A 15000-nucleotide genomic window follows, 5' to 3' on the forward strand; every position below is an offset into this window, starting at 1 on the left:
ACACACACACACACACACACACACACACACACACACACAAACTCGAGATGCCTAAAAGTCTACAACTTTTTTAATGTTTCTCTCTTATGTCTGTGTTTAGGGGTGTGTATTTCTTTTTGTCTGTACTGTATTTACTGTATGTTGAGTGTGTGTGTGTGTGTGTGTGTGTGTGTGTGTGTGTGTGTGTGTGTGCGTGCGTGCGTGCGTGCGTGCGTGCGTGCGTGCGTGCGTGCGTGCGTGCGTGCGTGCGTGCGTGCGTGCGTGCGTGCGTGCGTGCGTGCGTGCGTGCGTGCGTGCGTGCGTGCGTGCGTGTGTGTGTGCGCGCGCGTGCATGTGTGTGTGTGTGATTGTTTGAACTGTCCTGTGACGGTCTGACTTCTCCCTGCGTGGCAAATTTTTTCTGTTTGTTCTCTTTCTCTCTTTCTGTCTTTTTGTCCTATTTTACCCTCCGTCCATCAACAAATGAGACGTTCTCACACCCGAGATCAAAAAAGAGAAAGGAATAAAATCACACTCCCAGCGCATAATTCTTCATGAAAAAGCAGGCGGAGAGAAAGAGTGAGTGAGAGAAGAGGGAAGAAAAGTGAAAGGGAGTCTCGCGGCCATCTTTTCATTGGGATGGCCATGTCTAATTGTGTCCCAGTGATAAATGAATAGGTTTTTGTGGAGGGGTCGGGAACCCCCCTTGGATCAGAGGCCCATCAAAAGTAGACGGTTTGTTTTTTATGTTTGTTTTTCTAACCAAGCGCCCCGATTAGAAATTTAAATCAGCATTAATACTGACTGAACAGATAGGCTGTCTAGGTGGTTTCTCATTGAAGTCTCAACAGTACCGGTTCACAAACTAATTGCACATGGCATGATAGGATATTAGGTTTAAAAATAACAGTACATTTTAATTTGTATAGTACCTTTCATGCATGAGATGCTTTACATTCAATAAAGTCAATGACAAGGATTAATGCAACGGCTTAAAAAGAGAGACAAGTTAATCCAAATAAGAGAAAAAACATGTAATTCAATTTGGTAAAGAAAAAAAGAAACAGAGAAAATGTAACTAGGCTTATGTTTCTGTTGACATTACACAGTGAAAAAAGGCAACTCTCTCGTTCGTATACCCGGGCCAGCAAGAAATAATGTGTAAGTGAATGAGATATTCTCCTTTTCAACCACTGCTGCAGTGTAGCTACTGATTGGCCAACAGAGGATGTACTGGACAGGACAGCCATGTGGGTGTGAAGGGAGACAGTTGCTTATGCTTAGTCATTCAGCCTGTATATAAAAGTTGTGTTAACACACACACACACACACACACACACACACACACACACACACACACACACACACACACACACACACACACACACACACACACACACACACACACACACACACACACACACACACACACACACACACACACACACACACTACTTTGCAGGAAGTAAGTATAATTCATGAAAAAGGAAGTCTGTGTGTGAAGTGGCCCGCCATTAAATAACGATACACATGCAGTGACACATACAGTATACAGTTTGTCACTCACATAGTACATACAGGTTGGTTTTGCGAACATTTGAGGATATGCCATTAATTCCTTGATCCCTTACCCCAACACACTTATACTAGAATTGTCAGTAATACTGATCTCTAAAGTCAATAGATAATAATATCTGCCAGGTTGTCAAAAACAATTGTGCATATGAGCTATTAGCATACAGCTTATCTCAACTGGTGGGATAATGGCGTCACAATCGTTTAAAAGAGCTCCTTGCATTTGTAGAATCTGTGTCTCAGTACGCTGAAGACACACACACACACACACACACACACACACACACACACACACACACACACACACACACACACACACACACACACACACACGCACACGCACACACAAAGGCAGCAGCTGACTGTAGTGTGTCTAAAATAAAGGGCTGTGTCTATTTCCGTGGTTGTACGTCCAGTAATAGCAAAGTCAGTGGAGAGGAGGGGAGGGGAGGGTTGGACACGCACTGTAATTGCAGCCTTTTCAATTGCAGCTCTCACTTTCTGTTGTAACACCACTACATTCTGTCTGTCTGTCTGTCTGTCTGTCTGTCTGTCTGTCTGTCTGTCTGTCTGTCTGTCTGTCTGTCTGTCTGTCTGTCTGTCTGTCTCCATCTGTCTATCTTACTTGTGTACACACAAGCACACACACACACACACACATACACATGCATCTACTCTGTGTGGCATGCGTTGGCACCGTCCCCTGTATCAGTTTTCAGCAGCCTGGTAATAGATGCCTTGTGACTGGAAATATAAATACACACACACACACACACACACACACACACACACACACACACACACACACACACACACAGAGAAATGGAGTGAGAAGGGAGAGAAAGTGTGCGTGCGTGCGTGCGTGCGTGCGTGCGTGCGTGCGTGCGTGCGTGCGTGCGTGCGTGCGTGCGTGCGTGTACAGTATATGTGTGTTTGAGTGGGTGGGTAAGTGAGTGTGGGTATATTGCACCATATGACATGCATTTTGTTTGATTTTGAGCATGCAAACGCCTGCCAACATCTGACTGACTGACAAGTCAGTGCTGTCCCTGTGCCAACATGGGCTGCGGTGATGGTGGTGATGATGCTACTCATGGTAGTGGTCAGGACTATGATGGGGAACATAATGCCATAGCTTAACTTCATTCAAATTGGTACTATCACCATTTATTTTGGTTTATGGAATCTATAAGCACACTTTAACGACTTGAGCTTTATATACTTTGTTGTACGACAAATACTGAAAATATCCGCTCTACAATCTGTAACGCGTTGTGAGCTTGTAGATCTGCTATTTTGGCTATTTGTGAACATTTTGAAATGTTTTAACATCTGAAAAGTTTTCGACACTTTTTGAAAACCTTTTCTTTTTTGGAAAATTCAAAGATGCCCTTCTCTCCCTCTGTGTTCCTCAGGTGATCAATGTGGATGGCAGCAACAGACAAACTCTGTTGGAGGACAAACTGCCTCACATCTTTGGTTTCACTCTGCTGGGGGACTACATCTACTGGACCGACTGGCAGAGACGCAGCATTGAGAGAGTCCACAAGAGCACGGCAGTGCGAGAGATCATCATCGACCAACTGCCTGATCTAATGGGACTCAAGGCTACTAAAGTCACCGAGACATATGGTATGGGATTACACCGTCAAATCCTCAGTGTTCATTTAACTCTGAAAGTGTACCAATGTAACCAACCGGCATTTGTACACTTTCTGAGTTACAAATTGATAAATTAACACTTGAGGATTTTACTTTGTAGATGCAATTAAATATGATATGACTGGGGCGCCTGCTGGCCTAGCCGTCCAGGCACAAACCACATAGTATAGGCTCTACTGCAGCAGTATTATAACTTCCTTTCCATTTTGTATATCAATAATCAGGTTTCTATTGGAGCTGTCTCTTCTTCTGGACATGTCCTTTGATTGATCAATATTTATTGATCATGAAATAAAAACATATGTCACATATATATGTAACATAAATCTGACCCACCATAATCAAAATGATAACGCAAAAAAGCTTACAGCTTGTTTCCATTGCGGTCCTTAGTATGAGGTGTGTATGATGTCACGTAGTGTGGTGCTGTTGGGTGCATGAAATGTATAGAGTTGATGTGTCCTTCATTTCTTATGTCATTTTAACATTCATTTCTCTCTCTCTCTCTCTCCCACCCTCTCTCCATCTGCACATAGGTACTAACGGTTGTGCAGTGGATAATGGAGGATGCAGCCACCTGTGTTTCTGGCGCTCGCAGAGTGTCCGCTGTGCCTGTCCCATGGGCTTGGAGCTCCTCTCAGACCTGCAGACCTGCGTGGTGCCTGAGGCATTTCTTCTCTTTACCAACAGGTACACATACCCTCCCCCCTGCAGGCCAAACACTAATGGCTCTTTTCCACTACGGGAACAAAGTGAACCGTGCCGTGCCATGAACCATACCTCACAGGTTCTGGTCTGGATTTGTTTCCATACACCGTGGCTCGGTTTCAGATAAGGTTCTCAGAACCCAGTTTGGGCCCTGCTCAGGAGGTGGTACTAACCCAACTTAGAAGGTGTACTTTAAAAGACATTCGAAAATAGCAGATCTACTAGGGTGTTTTTTTTTATGACGTACCTCCCTTTTCAGGGGACGTTCTATGGTTGCAGTGGTAATATAAACAAAAACTCATCACAGAAGCTTCTGGAAGGTTTCAGGTTATGGAAGGTTCTGGGTTACCTAGTCTCGCGAGCCAGATTGTTGCCTCCCACAATTTTTAAATGCTTGTCATACAGTCTGGAGCACGGAAGCTCTGAAAATGATCCGGGGATAAAGCGGGTGTGACGCCTCATCCCCCGCTTCAGTTTCACTTTACAGTTGCGCAAATTTATAATATATATTATATAATATATAATATAAATCAAACAATTAGAGCATATAGCTTGCTGCTTATCAGAAATGGAAATTAAAAAATAAAATGCAAAGATATTTAAAAATATATTTTCATGAACGGAAATGACTTTCTTTCTTGGCTTTCGGGTGTATTTCCAGACTCTGAATAGCATTAGGAGATTGTGGAATAGTTGTCTGGAGATCCAGATTTACCTCCAGATCTCCAGATTTACCCATTCTATTCTAAAAGGGTCAAAAGAGAAGCGATGCGGGCAGCAAGTTCAGGTTGAGATAGAGTAGTTGTAGTCAGGCCAGTATGTTGGTGTTGGTTTCCCCCCCTCTGTTACTGTGAATATCTCTGATACGGGATATTCACAGGATGCTGCTGTGAATATGTGGAATGATAACTGAGTCTTAGTATAACATTTCTTTAATGGTGTTTTCTTTTTCTTTCTAGGGACAACATCAGAAGCATCTCTCTGGGTACCAACAGTAACGATGTGGCCATTCCTCTGACTGGAGTAAAAGAGGCGTCTGCTCTCGATTTTGATGTGTCCGAAAACAGGATATACTGGACAGACATACAGGCCAAGGTGATCAGGGGCTCGTAGTCTTTTACGGGATTCTAAGTACAGTGTACAGTGAAATCCTGCATTTATTTAAATGAACACTCACGATATAGCTGGTCGTGTGTGTACCTACATATAGACGTGTGCACCTATCTATATGGACACTTGTTATGTCAAAGAGAATAAAAGGAGTCTGTCATAACTAAAAAGACGAAACAACACACTTTTCTCCCGCAGACCATCAGCAGAGCATATATGAACGGCAGCTCCGTAGAACACGTCATAGAGTTCGGACTCGACTACCCAGAGGGCATGGCAGTGGACTGGATGGGTCGGAACATCTACTGGGCTGATACCGGCACGAACCGCATCGAGGTGGCCCGGCTGGACGGCCAGTATCGCCAGGTCCTGGTGTGTAAGGACCTGGAGAACCCGCGGTCACTGGACAACCCACGGTCATTAGCACTGGACCCAGCTAACGGGTAATCTAACATCTTTGGATTAGACCAGTGGTTCTCAAAGTGGGATCCGGGGTTGAGGTTTGAGGGGGTTCCAGCAGAATGAGTTTCTATAGCATCCAAATCAGTTCAACCACTTTAACACTATTAAATACTTTGGCAGCTATAGGTGTCTCAAAATAGCCAAGAAAATGTATGGATAACTAGATAAATAAATACAAAGAGTAAGAAATATAAATTTAATAGTATAGGCCTATAAACAGAGAAAAAAACTAAGACAAATACACAACGTAAAATCTCCAACAAAATCAATATGCAATACATATATTGTGGTAATAAATATATAGTGGTAAGCAGGTATTCACTAAGGGTGTTATTATGCAACAGAATGTCTACTGCCATATAGGTGCAGACTCATTCAGGTTCCAATGGGGGCTGAAGCGCAAGATTGTCAACGTGCGATAGAAAAGGCTACCAGGTTTTATAGAATTTTGAGATAGAACCACACAATGTATATTTCATTTTCTCCAATTTTAAAATGTACTCTATATCACTAATCCAGGGGGAGTGGGAGGGTGGATATGTTTTTTCTCTCCAATAGATCAGAATAAGGATGTTGGGTTAAAGTTGTTCAAATGATTTGAATGTTTTATCAACATATTTTGCTGGGGACCCCCTGGGACCCCTTCAAGGACCCGGTCTGGGGGTCCTCGGACCCCACTTTGTGAAGCACTGCTACAGTATAACACCTGCACTGTGCAAGGCCGGGAATCAGTGGCAGTGACCTCATTTATGACTTCACTTTTCACTCCTGGGCAGGATATGGTAGTGAGTGTATGGCTGCATCACTGAATTGGTATTCAGTGGGCCAGTTGTTCAGCTTTAGCCAGCAAGTCCCTGGAATCTGTAGTTGACCGAGGAATGATGTGTTAAAAAGTCTTTACCGGAATGTTACCAACATTCATGAACCTTCAATAGCACCCTGTTAGTGTGATCCGTGTGTGTGCGTGTGCGTGTGTGTGTGTGTGTGTGTGTGTGTGTGTGTGTGTGTGTGTGTGTGTGTGTGTGTGTGTGTGTGTGTGTGTGTGTGTGTGTGTGTGTGTGTGTGTGTGTGAAACTTACACATACCTGTCTCAGCATGCCATATTGTTAACACATGTCACTCACCTGGTGATGTCATGATGATGTTGTGCAGCAGAGCTGTCAACACAAATTGCCCGGGGCCATCTGATGTAGTTTTATGATCACATACCGCACACAAACACACACACACACACACACACACACACACACACACACACACACACACACACACACACACACACACACACACACACACACACACACACACACACACACACACACACACACACACACACACACACACACACACACACACACACACACACACCTTTGTCTTATAACGCACTTGTGAGGCCCTTCTATTGACTGCATTTTCTCCCAAAGCCTGACCTTAATGTTAACTTAACCCTTTGCCCACCTTTTGCCCATACCCTACAGAGCTTACCCCTGGACCCTAAAGCCTAAACCACAGCCTAGGCCCTAAAGCCTAAACCACAGCCTAGGCCCTAAAGCCTAAACCACAGCCTAGGCCCTAAAGCCTAAACCACAGCCTGGGCCCTAAAGAATAAACCACATCTTTGTAAATTTATATTGTCCTTGGGAGGGTATTGGTCATCTTTACGTCCTTTTGATGAGATATGCTATATGATGGAATACAATGGGAACGCGTACGTAAATAGGATCATAGGCCTGGTTCACCGGTTACATCATGACATAAGTTCTGGAGGTTCAGTGAGTCTCAGGGATAGAGACTTACAGTAATTTATTCATTTGGGTACCTGCATTGACCTCCTCCCCTCTCTCTCTCTTTCTCTCTAGTTACATGTATTGGACAGAGTGGGGTGGTAGACCTCGTATAGCCAGGGCCTATATGGATGGCAGCACCATAGTAACCTTGGTGGATAAAGTGGGCAGAGCCAATGGACTGACCATCGATTACATTGACCATCGACTGTACTGGACTGACCTGGACACATGCATGATCGAGAGCACCAACATGCAAGGTATGGATAAGTACTAACACACCCTGGCTAGAATATGGATGACCTAATAGATAGGTAGAGAGTGAATTCATAAATATTGTCTACTGTCTACTGTTAAGCCATAATTAGGGCAGCGCCTAGGAAATATATATATAGTTGATCATCGAAACACTGACTATAGAGCCCGTTTTCCACTGGACAAAAAAACCCATGTACCGTACACCCACTAACATCTGGCTTTTGTCTTTAGTGGAAAAGGTTACAATCGGTATTCATTCCTGGGGCAAATTACTCTGCAGTAGGCACGGGTATTTATTGGCTTCAGCTCCTCCCCTTTTCTGGCGCGATGCTATGAGTGAGCTTCTTGTGATTGGATGGGAAGAGAAAAATAAAGAGACCAAGGGCTCTATAGTGCAAGTATTGCACTCGCGTTTGCCCCTGAAAATAGATATATTCGACCCGGTAAAATGCATGAGCTCAGTGAAGATCACAACCTACCGTAATCTTTTGAATTGCGGACCTTGCCACACCTACATTTCACTGATTGTACCTGTATCAGTAGTGACAAAGAAAACCTCTCGATTCTTGTAACATAGAATTTTTTCAAAGAAATTCGTTTTTGTGCAATTTATTATAACGGCAGCCCCTATACCTTATCATGATCACAAGCAATCCCAAAGCAAGTGTTGTCATTGGTTTGGATAGTTATAATTGTGTATTGACTCTGGACAGCATGTGCCCGACAGATAGAGAGGCTTAGGCTATGTTTCCACTAGAATACCAGTACATTGCTTGGAGAATAAATTACATAAATTGCGGCATAGGCAGTGGGAGAGTCATTGCCACATTGCCCTCCTTAATGGTTAAATACCATAATATAACATGTACAGTACTTAATGATCGCACAAGGTGTCTATAAGAAGGCAAGACATACTGTAGGGCCACAATGGAAACATTGTGTCAAAACTTTTCTGTGTTATCCTTTTAGCTTATGTATTACTTACCACGTGCTGTTACCACATTTCTGACATATTCAATCAATCAAAAAGACTAGGCATTTGGGGATGATAAGATATGTATTTGCAACGAACATAAAGAATAAACATCCCTTTTCAGGCTGGCAGACCATCTAATTTCACTCTCTACTCTTGTCGCAGATCTCTCTCTCTATCTCACCCAATCCCTTTCCCTTTGAGTTGCCTTGAAAAAAAACAGATCCTCACTTAGCGGCCCCTTTTCAAATCCTCCCCCTCTTTTACTTCTCCCTGAACCTTCAGAGGGAGGGTTTCCAGTTATATCAGCATGAATAACTGACTGTGTGAATTGAATTTAAGTTGTCATCATTGTATTTATATTCTCGTCGCCTCCTCCTCTTCCTTCCTACATAGGTCTCCAAAGAGAGATCATAGTCGATGATCTGCCCCACCCCTTTGGCTTGACTCAGTACCGCGACTACATCTACTGGACAGATTTTAACCTGCGGAGCATTGAGCGGGCCGACAAGCGCACCGGCCTCAACCGCACTGTGGTGCTGCAGGTACAACTCTATTGATTAGTTATTGAATTGATCAAATAGCTTCAAGATCTAGTAGTCTATCTTCAGAACCAGTTTGTTATTTAACAATTGATTAAGTAATTCATTAATTCATTATCTGATTGATTGATTGATCCCTTCAGTGCCAGTTTGCCTCAGTGTTGGACATCTTTGAGCTCATACATACATACATACGCTTGATGCACATAGATTTGATTATCTACTTAAACCCTATATACTTAGTTGACTAAGGTCTCCCATGGCTCTATACTTGAACCACTCCTTTTTTCCCTCTGTACCAAATTCCTTCGCCGAAAATAGCCGCTCTAGAATGTAATTGTACTGTAGATCTGCTATTTTCACCAAACGTTTTTGCCAGAAGAGGGACACTTTTCATGTGCTTAATGAGCAATTGTTTCATTTATGAATTGTTCAATGTCTACCAGGGTCAGCTGGAGTTGATGTTGGACATCCTGGTGTTCCACTCGTCTCGTCAAGATGGTGCCAACGAGTGCTCCCAGAATAACGGCCAGTGTGCTCATCTCTGCCTGGCGTCACCGGCCGGCGCACAATGCCGCTGTGCCTCACACTACACCCTGGACCCAGATGGACGCAACTGCAGCTGTAAGGATGGGGGGCGGCAGGGGTAGCAGGGCTAGATGGAGGGGTTTCATGAGACAATTTATATGTTTTAAGTTTACCTGTGTTAGTATTACTAGACACCAATGGACCCACAATTTATCTGTAAGGAGAGATACATTGTGTGTGTGTGTGTGTGTGTGTGTGTGTGTGTGTGTGTGTGTGTGTGTGTGTGTGTGTGTGTGTGTGTGTGTGTGTGTGTGTGTGTGTGCGCACGCGCGCGCACGCTTATGTGTGCACTTGTGTGTGGGGGTTTGTTATTGGTTGAGAAACTGAACTGGCTGGCTGTAAGTCTGTAAGACATTGAGAATGATTGGAGGGCTTGAAAGAAGGAAGGAGGGGATTGTTGAATGAGGACAGAATGTCTGTAAGTGTTGGATCTGTCCCAGTCTTCTGTCAGCCTTGTTCAGGGCTCAGAGAGCGGAGCAGCACTCGGTCCGAGCTGTGTCGAAATCTGAACAAACACACGTGCGTGCAGGCGTTCATTCACACACACACACACACACGCACCCGCACCCGCACACGCACCCACACACGCACACACACACACACACACACACACACACACACACACACACACACACACACACACACACACACAGACACAGACACACACACACACACACACACACACACACACACACACACACACACACACACACACACACACACACACACACACACACACACACACACACAGACACACACAGACACACACACACAGACACACACACACACACACACACACACACACACACACACACACACACACACACACACACACACACACTACATGCATGCACGCTTGTAGGCCCCAGGATTCTTGTCCTCTTGGCAAAGTTTGTACTCTTGAGCAAAGGCTTTTTCCTTCTTCATTCGTTTCCCTCTCTCTCTCTCTCTCTCGCTTCATTTCTTCATTGCATACCTCCTCGGCCCCTGGGATGATCACTGATTGCAGTCTCAGTTGATTACATCCTGTGTGTGTGTGTGTATGTGTGCAGGCGCGCGCATGTGTTAGTCCATATTCATATTTGTGTGTGTTTAGGCTAGAGTCATTGACTTGTAACCCTTTTTATTTGTGTTTTAATTTCACAATGTTTGGTAAAATCAAGCAAGCAAATTTCCAGCAGATGCACCCCCCATCTTTCCTCAGCATCCTCTTAGACCTACACATTACATTATCCCAATGATCTTCATTCCCCCTTCTCCTTTCCCTCTCTCTCCTTGTCTCTAGCTCCCTCTAGTTTTCTGCTATTTAGTCAGAAGTCCAGCATCAGTCGGATGGTTTTGGGGGAGCAGAGTCCAGACATCATCCTGCCCATCCACGTGCAGAGGAACGTCCGGGCGGTCAGCTATGACCCCCTGGACAGACTGGTGTACTGGCTGGACGGGCGACAGAACATCCGCAGGGCCAGAGACGACGGCACTATGGTGAGACAGACAAGGAATAGGTCTTTTGATTGATTGAATACTTTATTAACAGTTTGCAAAAAGTACAGTGGTACGATTAAACAATTATGCTAAAAGGAAAACATAAAAAGCCCTGAGGGCTTGTTTCCATTTTGGTTCTATGTATTCAATTCATCATGTATTCAGTATTCAAGACATTTAAAGACATACAATAACATTCAGAAATCATCAACACTAGGACCAATAAAAGTATATGTACAGACAACATTGGGGGGGGGGACATTTCTGGTGTCAGGCTTAGTAGACTTGTCTCGGACCAGTTGCAAATTGCAGACAGGTGCTCTTTTATGGCGGTTTTGAAGGAGGGTAGGGAGTCTCACTCAACGAGCTTAACCACTCAAACCTTATACATCCTCATATGACGAATAGATATGCATTTGTAGAACTTCACTTGTAGATATGCTATTTTTGCTGTTTAAAGAAATATGAAATATTTTTGAAAACGTTCACTTATAACGACATGCCCAAAATAGAGAAGCCAGGCGCGAGAGTGGTTAACATGACCACGGGTTCACCGTTCTTGTATCCTGTTCCTTGCAGTCGGCCACGGTGGTGAACAGCGTAGTCCAGCAGGTGGAGAACCAACCACATGACCTGAGCCTGGACCCCTACAGCCGCCACGTCTACTGGACCTGTGAGACCGACAACACCATTAACGTCCAAAGGATGGACGGACACGGCGTGGGAGTGGTCCTGAAGGATGACACAGACAAACCCCGGGCCTTAGTGGTCAACGCAGAGAAAGGGTGAGGGACATTTCCTAATGCCTGATCTATACTACTGTAAACGACATATACTATATAATCTGTACTCCGTCGCATGATGGCACCTTGTGCAATTGGCTTATGAATTGAGCTTCACTTAAAATAATATCGTATCTGGGACAGTGTAATGGTTCTTTTTCCCCCCTATTGTTTATTTAAATGTCATGAATTTATTTATTCTGTATTCTTGTATTTTGTTTTCAAAATGTTCTTTGAATTCTGTAAATAAGAGTCCTTGACTAACAGCAATTTCATTTATGTCTGTTGAAGAAAACCTAAAAACTTGAATAACAAAACGAAGATGACACAGTATGGGTTGAGGAATAGGAGGGAAGAATTGCATGCCTGTGTGTGTGCGCGTGCTGCATGCGTGCTTAGGCCTGTCACAATTATTACATTATCGTCTAATCGCAATTATTTGACATAATCGCAATTATTTGACATAATCGCAATTATTTTGCATAATCATCATAATCGTTTCCATTTTGAAACATTTTCATATATTTTCAAATACTAAAAAAACGGAAATATTAGCTCTACAAGCTTACAACACGTCACGGTCAGCTATTTCCGCTATTTACTTTTTTTTAAATATGTCAATCATTTATTTGTCATCTGCCATGTACACTTTTCTTATTACGAAGCCTGTCTCTGTCTTTCTCTGTGTTTGCAGATACATGTATTTCACTACGGTTCAGGAGCGCTCAGCCAAGATCGAGGGGGCCAGTCTGGATGGCACAGAGAGAGAGTCTCTGTTCACCACGGGTCTGATCAGACCCGTGGCCCTGGCTCTGGACAACAAGTTGGGGAAACTCTTCTGGGTCGACGCTGACCTCAAACGGATTGAGAGCAGCGACCTAACAGGTGAGCGGCCCCAATATAGACGTCACAAGCTCAGAATGAGCACGTTCCAGTGTTCCGTTCTGTTCTGTTCCACCACAGTTTCTCTTAATCAATAGCCTCACCCTTGGGGGTTGAATATATCACACAAACATAGGATGACACAAGGATGCAGATAAAATTGTCATTGTATCTACTGTAACAGTAGGTGTGCATAACCAGTAATTAAATCGCATCTAAATCTAAAAACGTTAAACCTCTATTCTGATAATGCAGTGATACGTTCAGTAACATCTGTGGTAACTACTGACACCTGGTGGGCATAACCACTTCCTGCACCACTGCCCCCACCCATTGTGCCAGTTGTAGGAAGCTGTACAAACAGGGGCTAGATAACTAGGGTTTCCTAAATTACTGATTGCTGTTTGTGCAGGACATGACCCCACGAGTCTCTCCTTCTCTCTCTGTCTTTGTTTCACGTTGTGAGTGCCACGATCTGTACTGGGTGACTATACTGTGTATCTCTCTCTCTCTCTCTCTCTCTCTCTCTCTCTCTCTCTCTCTCTCTCTCCTCCCCTGGCTCTCTTGGGTAGACAAGACACCCATGCTCACACTCCCCAGACGTTATTTATACCGTGCTAAAGACAGGCTTTATTGAAAACACTGCCAAGTGCAAGACATGCACTGAACTGCTTCCAAAGACAAAGAGATTGATACTATTTTTTTAACCTCAACCAAAGAACAGATACACAGAGGCAGGTGTATGGAAAATACTTCAGCCCCACTTCTTACTCTCTTCTTCTCCTTGTTTGGTCAGATGGATCCAGCTGCATGGAAACTGCCATCTATCATACATGCATAGACACACCAGGCCCTACTAATCACACAAAGATAGAATACGAATGTTGAGGATTCTGCTGCACCTATTTCAAGTTTCTTCAAATTGACCTGCTAAAAATACAATATTTGATTGAAAAACAAATGTGGACATATATGTTTGAATGTGAGATAAAATATGTGATAAATTGGCTACAATGCTAAGAAGAGCCAGGACTGGGTGAGGTCAGTCACCTTGTCTAAAACTGTTACTTTTCAGGAAATGAAAAAAAAAGAATCAGTTTTACCGTGGATCCAGTAATGATTTAGTCACAAGCTCTTGTTAATACTATTAATGTGTTAAATATGAATAGAGCATACAGACAGACTTAACCACTTTGAACCTGGCAGCCCTATTTTGGGAATGACATTATAGGCGAACATCTTTAAACATTTTTAATTCTTTCAAAATGAGCTAAGAGAGCCGATCTACAAGCTAGCAGGCTTGGGTTATGGGTTAGGAAAGTTTAGTTCACTCAAGTTAGCAAAGGTCTGGGTCGTCTTTACACTCTGAGGAGGTCACTTATTCTTTCTCCCCTTCCTCTCTTTCTCTCCTAGGAGCCAATCGTATTGTCTTGCAGGACTCCAACATCCTCCAGCCAATGGGACTGACCATTCTGGGTGAGCACCTGTACTGGATCGACAGACAGCAACAGATGATAGAGAGGGTGGACAAACTGACCGGGGACAGACGGACGCGAATCCAGGGACGCATCTCATATCTGACTTCCATACATGCCGTGGAGGAGATGGACCCACACGAGTTTGGTAGGTACACGTACTGTGTGCCCATGTGGGTGCCTAACCACATGCATCGCCATACACAATGTTAATGGAGCCACAGGAGTGCTGAGTTCCATAAAGATCCCAGCTAAACAATCTTATTTGTATTTGGACAATATGTTTGGTGACAGTGCAGCTCTGGTGAAAACAACAAACAAACTGAATATATAGTCAAATAAATGTAAATAATACTGTATATAGGACGATTTGAGACCTTTCCTCACCACAGAAATGACTAGAACCATTGCTCTTAAGAGTTCATATAATTTGTTTTTATCTCCGTCCAACTTTATTGAATCCTTGCTCTCTCCTGTCCAGCCTCCCATCCTTGTTCCCGTGACAACGGAGGTTGTTCTCACATATGCATCGCCAAGGGCGATGGAACACCGCGCTGCTCCTGTCCCATGCACCTGGTGTTACTGCAGGACCTCCTGCACTGTGGAGGTAAACAACATCAGAAAACCAAAGGCTTGGATCTAAAAACATCCACAAAACGCTCTATAAATGTTTTACTTCATGGTTTCTAATTAAATTGTTTTAATTTTGAGCTGTCACAAATTCAATGAGAAAATAGC

At 43.7% G+C, this 15000-nt stretch overlaps 1 protein-coding gene across 2 annotated transcripts in view; it reads left to right on the forward strand.

Moving 5' to 3' along the window:
* Positions 1-15000, forward strand: part of lrp5 (low density lipoprotein receptor-related protein 5) — a 73316-nt gene that overhangs the window by 51043 nt on the left and 7273 nt on the right. For both annotated transcript variants that reach the window (XM_084059292.1, XM_084059293.1), the window contains exons 12-23: positions 2970-3186; positions 3753-3906; positions 4884-5019; positions 5233-5477; positions 7356-7540; positions 8908-9056; positions 9500-9677; positions 10927-11123; positions 11703-11908; positions 12600-12790; positions 14201-14410; positions 14744-14869. In XM_084059292.1, the coding sequence (XP_083915418.1) occupies positions 2970-3186; positions 3753-3906; positions 4884-5019; positions 5233-5477; positions 7356-7540; positions 8908-9056; positions 9500-9677; positions 10927-11123; positions 11703-11908; positions 12600-12790; positions 14201-14410; positions 14744-14869 (2194 nt within the window). The remainder of the gene's footprint in view (positions 1-2969; positions 3187-3752; positions 3907-4883; positions 5020-5232; positions 5478-7355; positions 7541-8907; positions 9057-9499; positions 9678-10926; positions 11124-11702; positions 11909-12599; positions 12791-14200; positions 14411-14743; positions 14870-15000) is intronic.

The sequence above is a fragment of the Gymnoscopelus microlampas genome, assembly GCF_963454915.1.
Source record: "Gymnoscopelus microlampas genome assembly, chromosome: 6".
Classification (NCBI taxonomy): domain Eukaryota; kingdom Metazoa; phylum Chordata; class Actinopteri; order Myctophiformes; family Myctophidae; genus Gymnoscopelus; species Gymnoscopelus microlampas.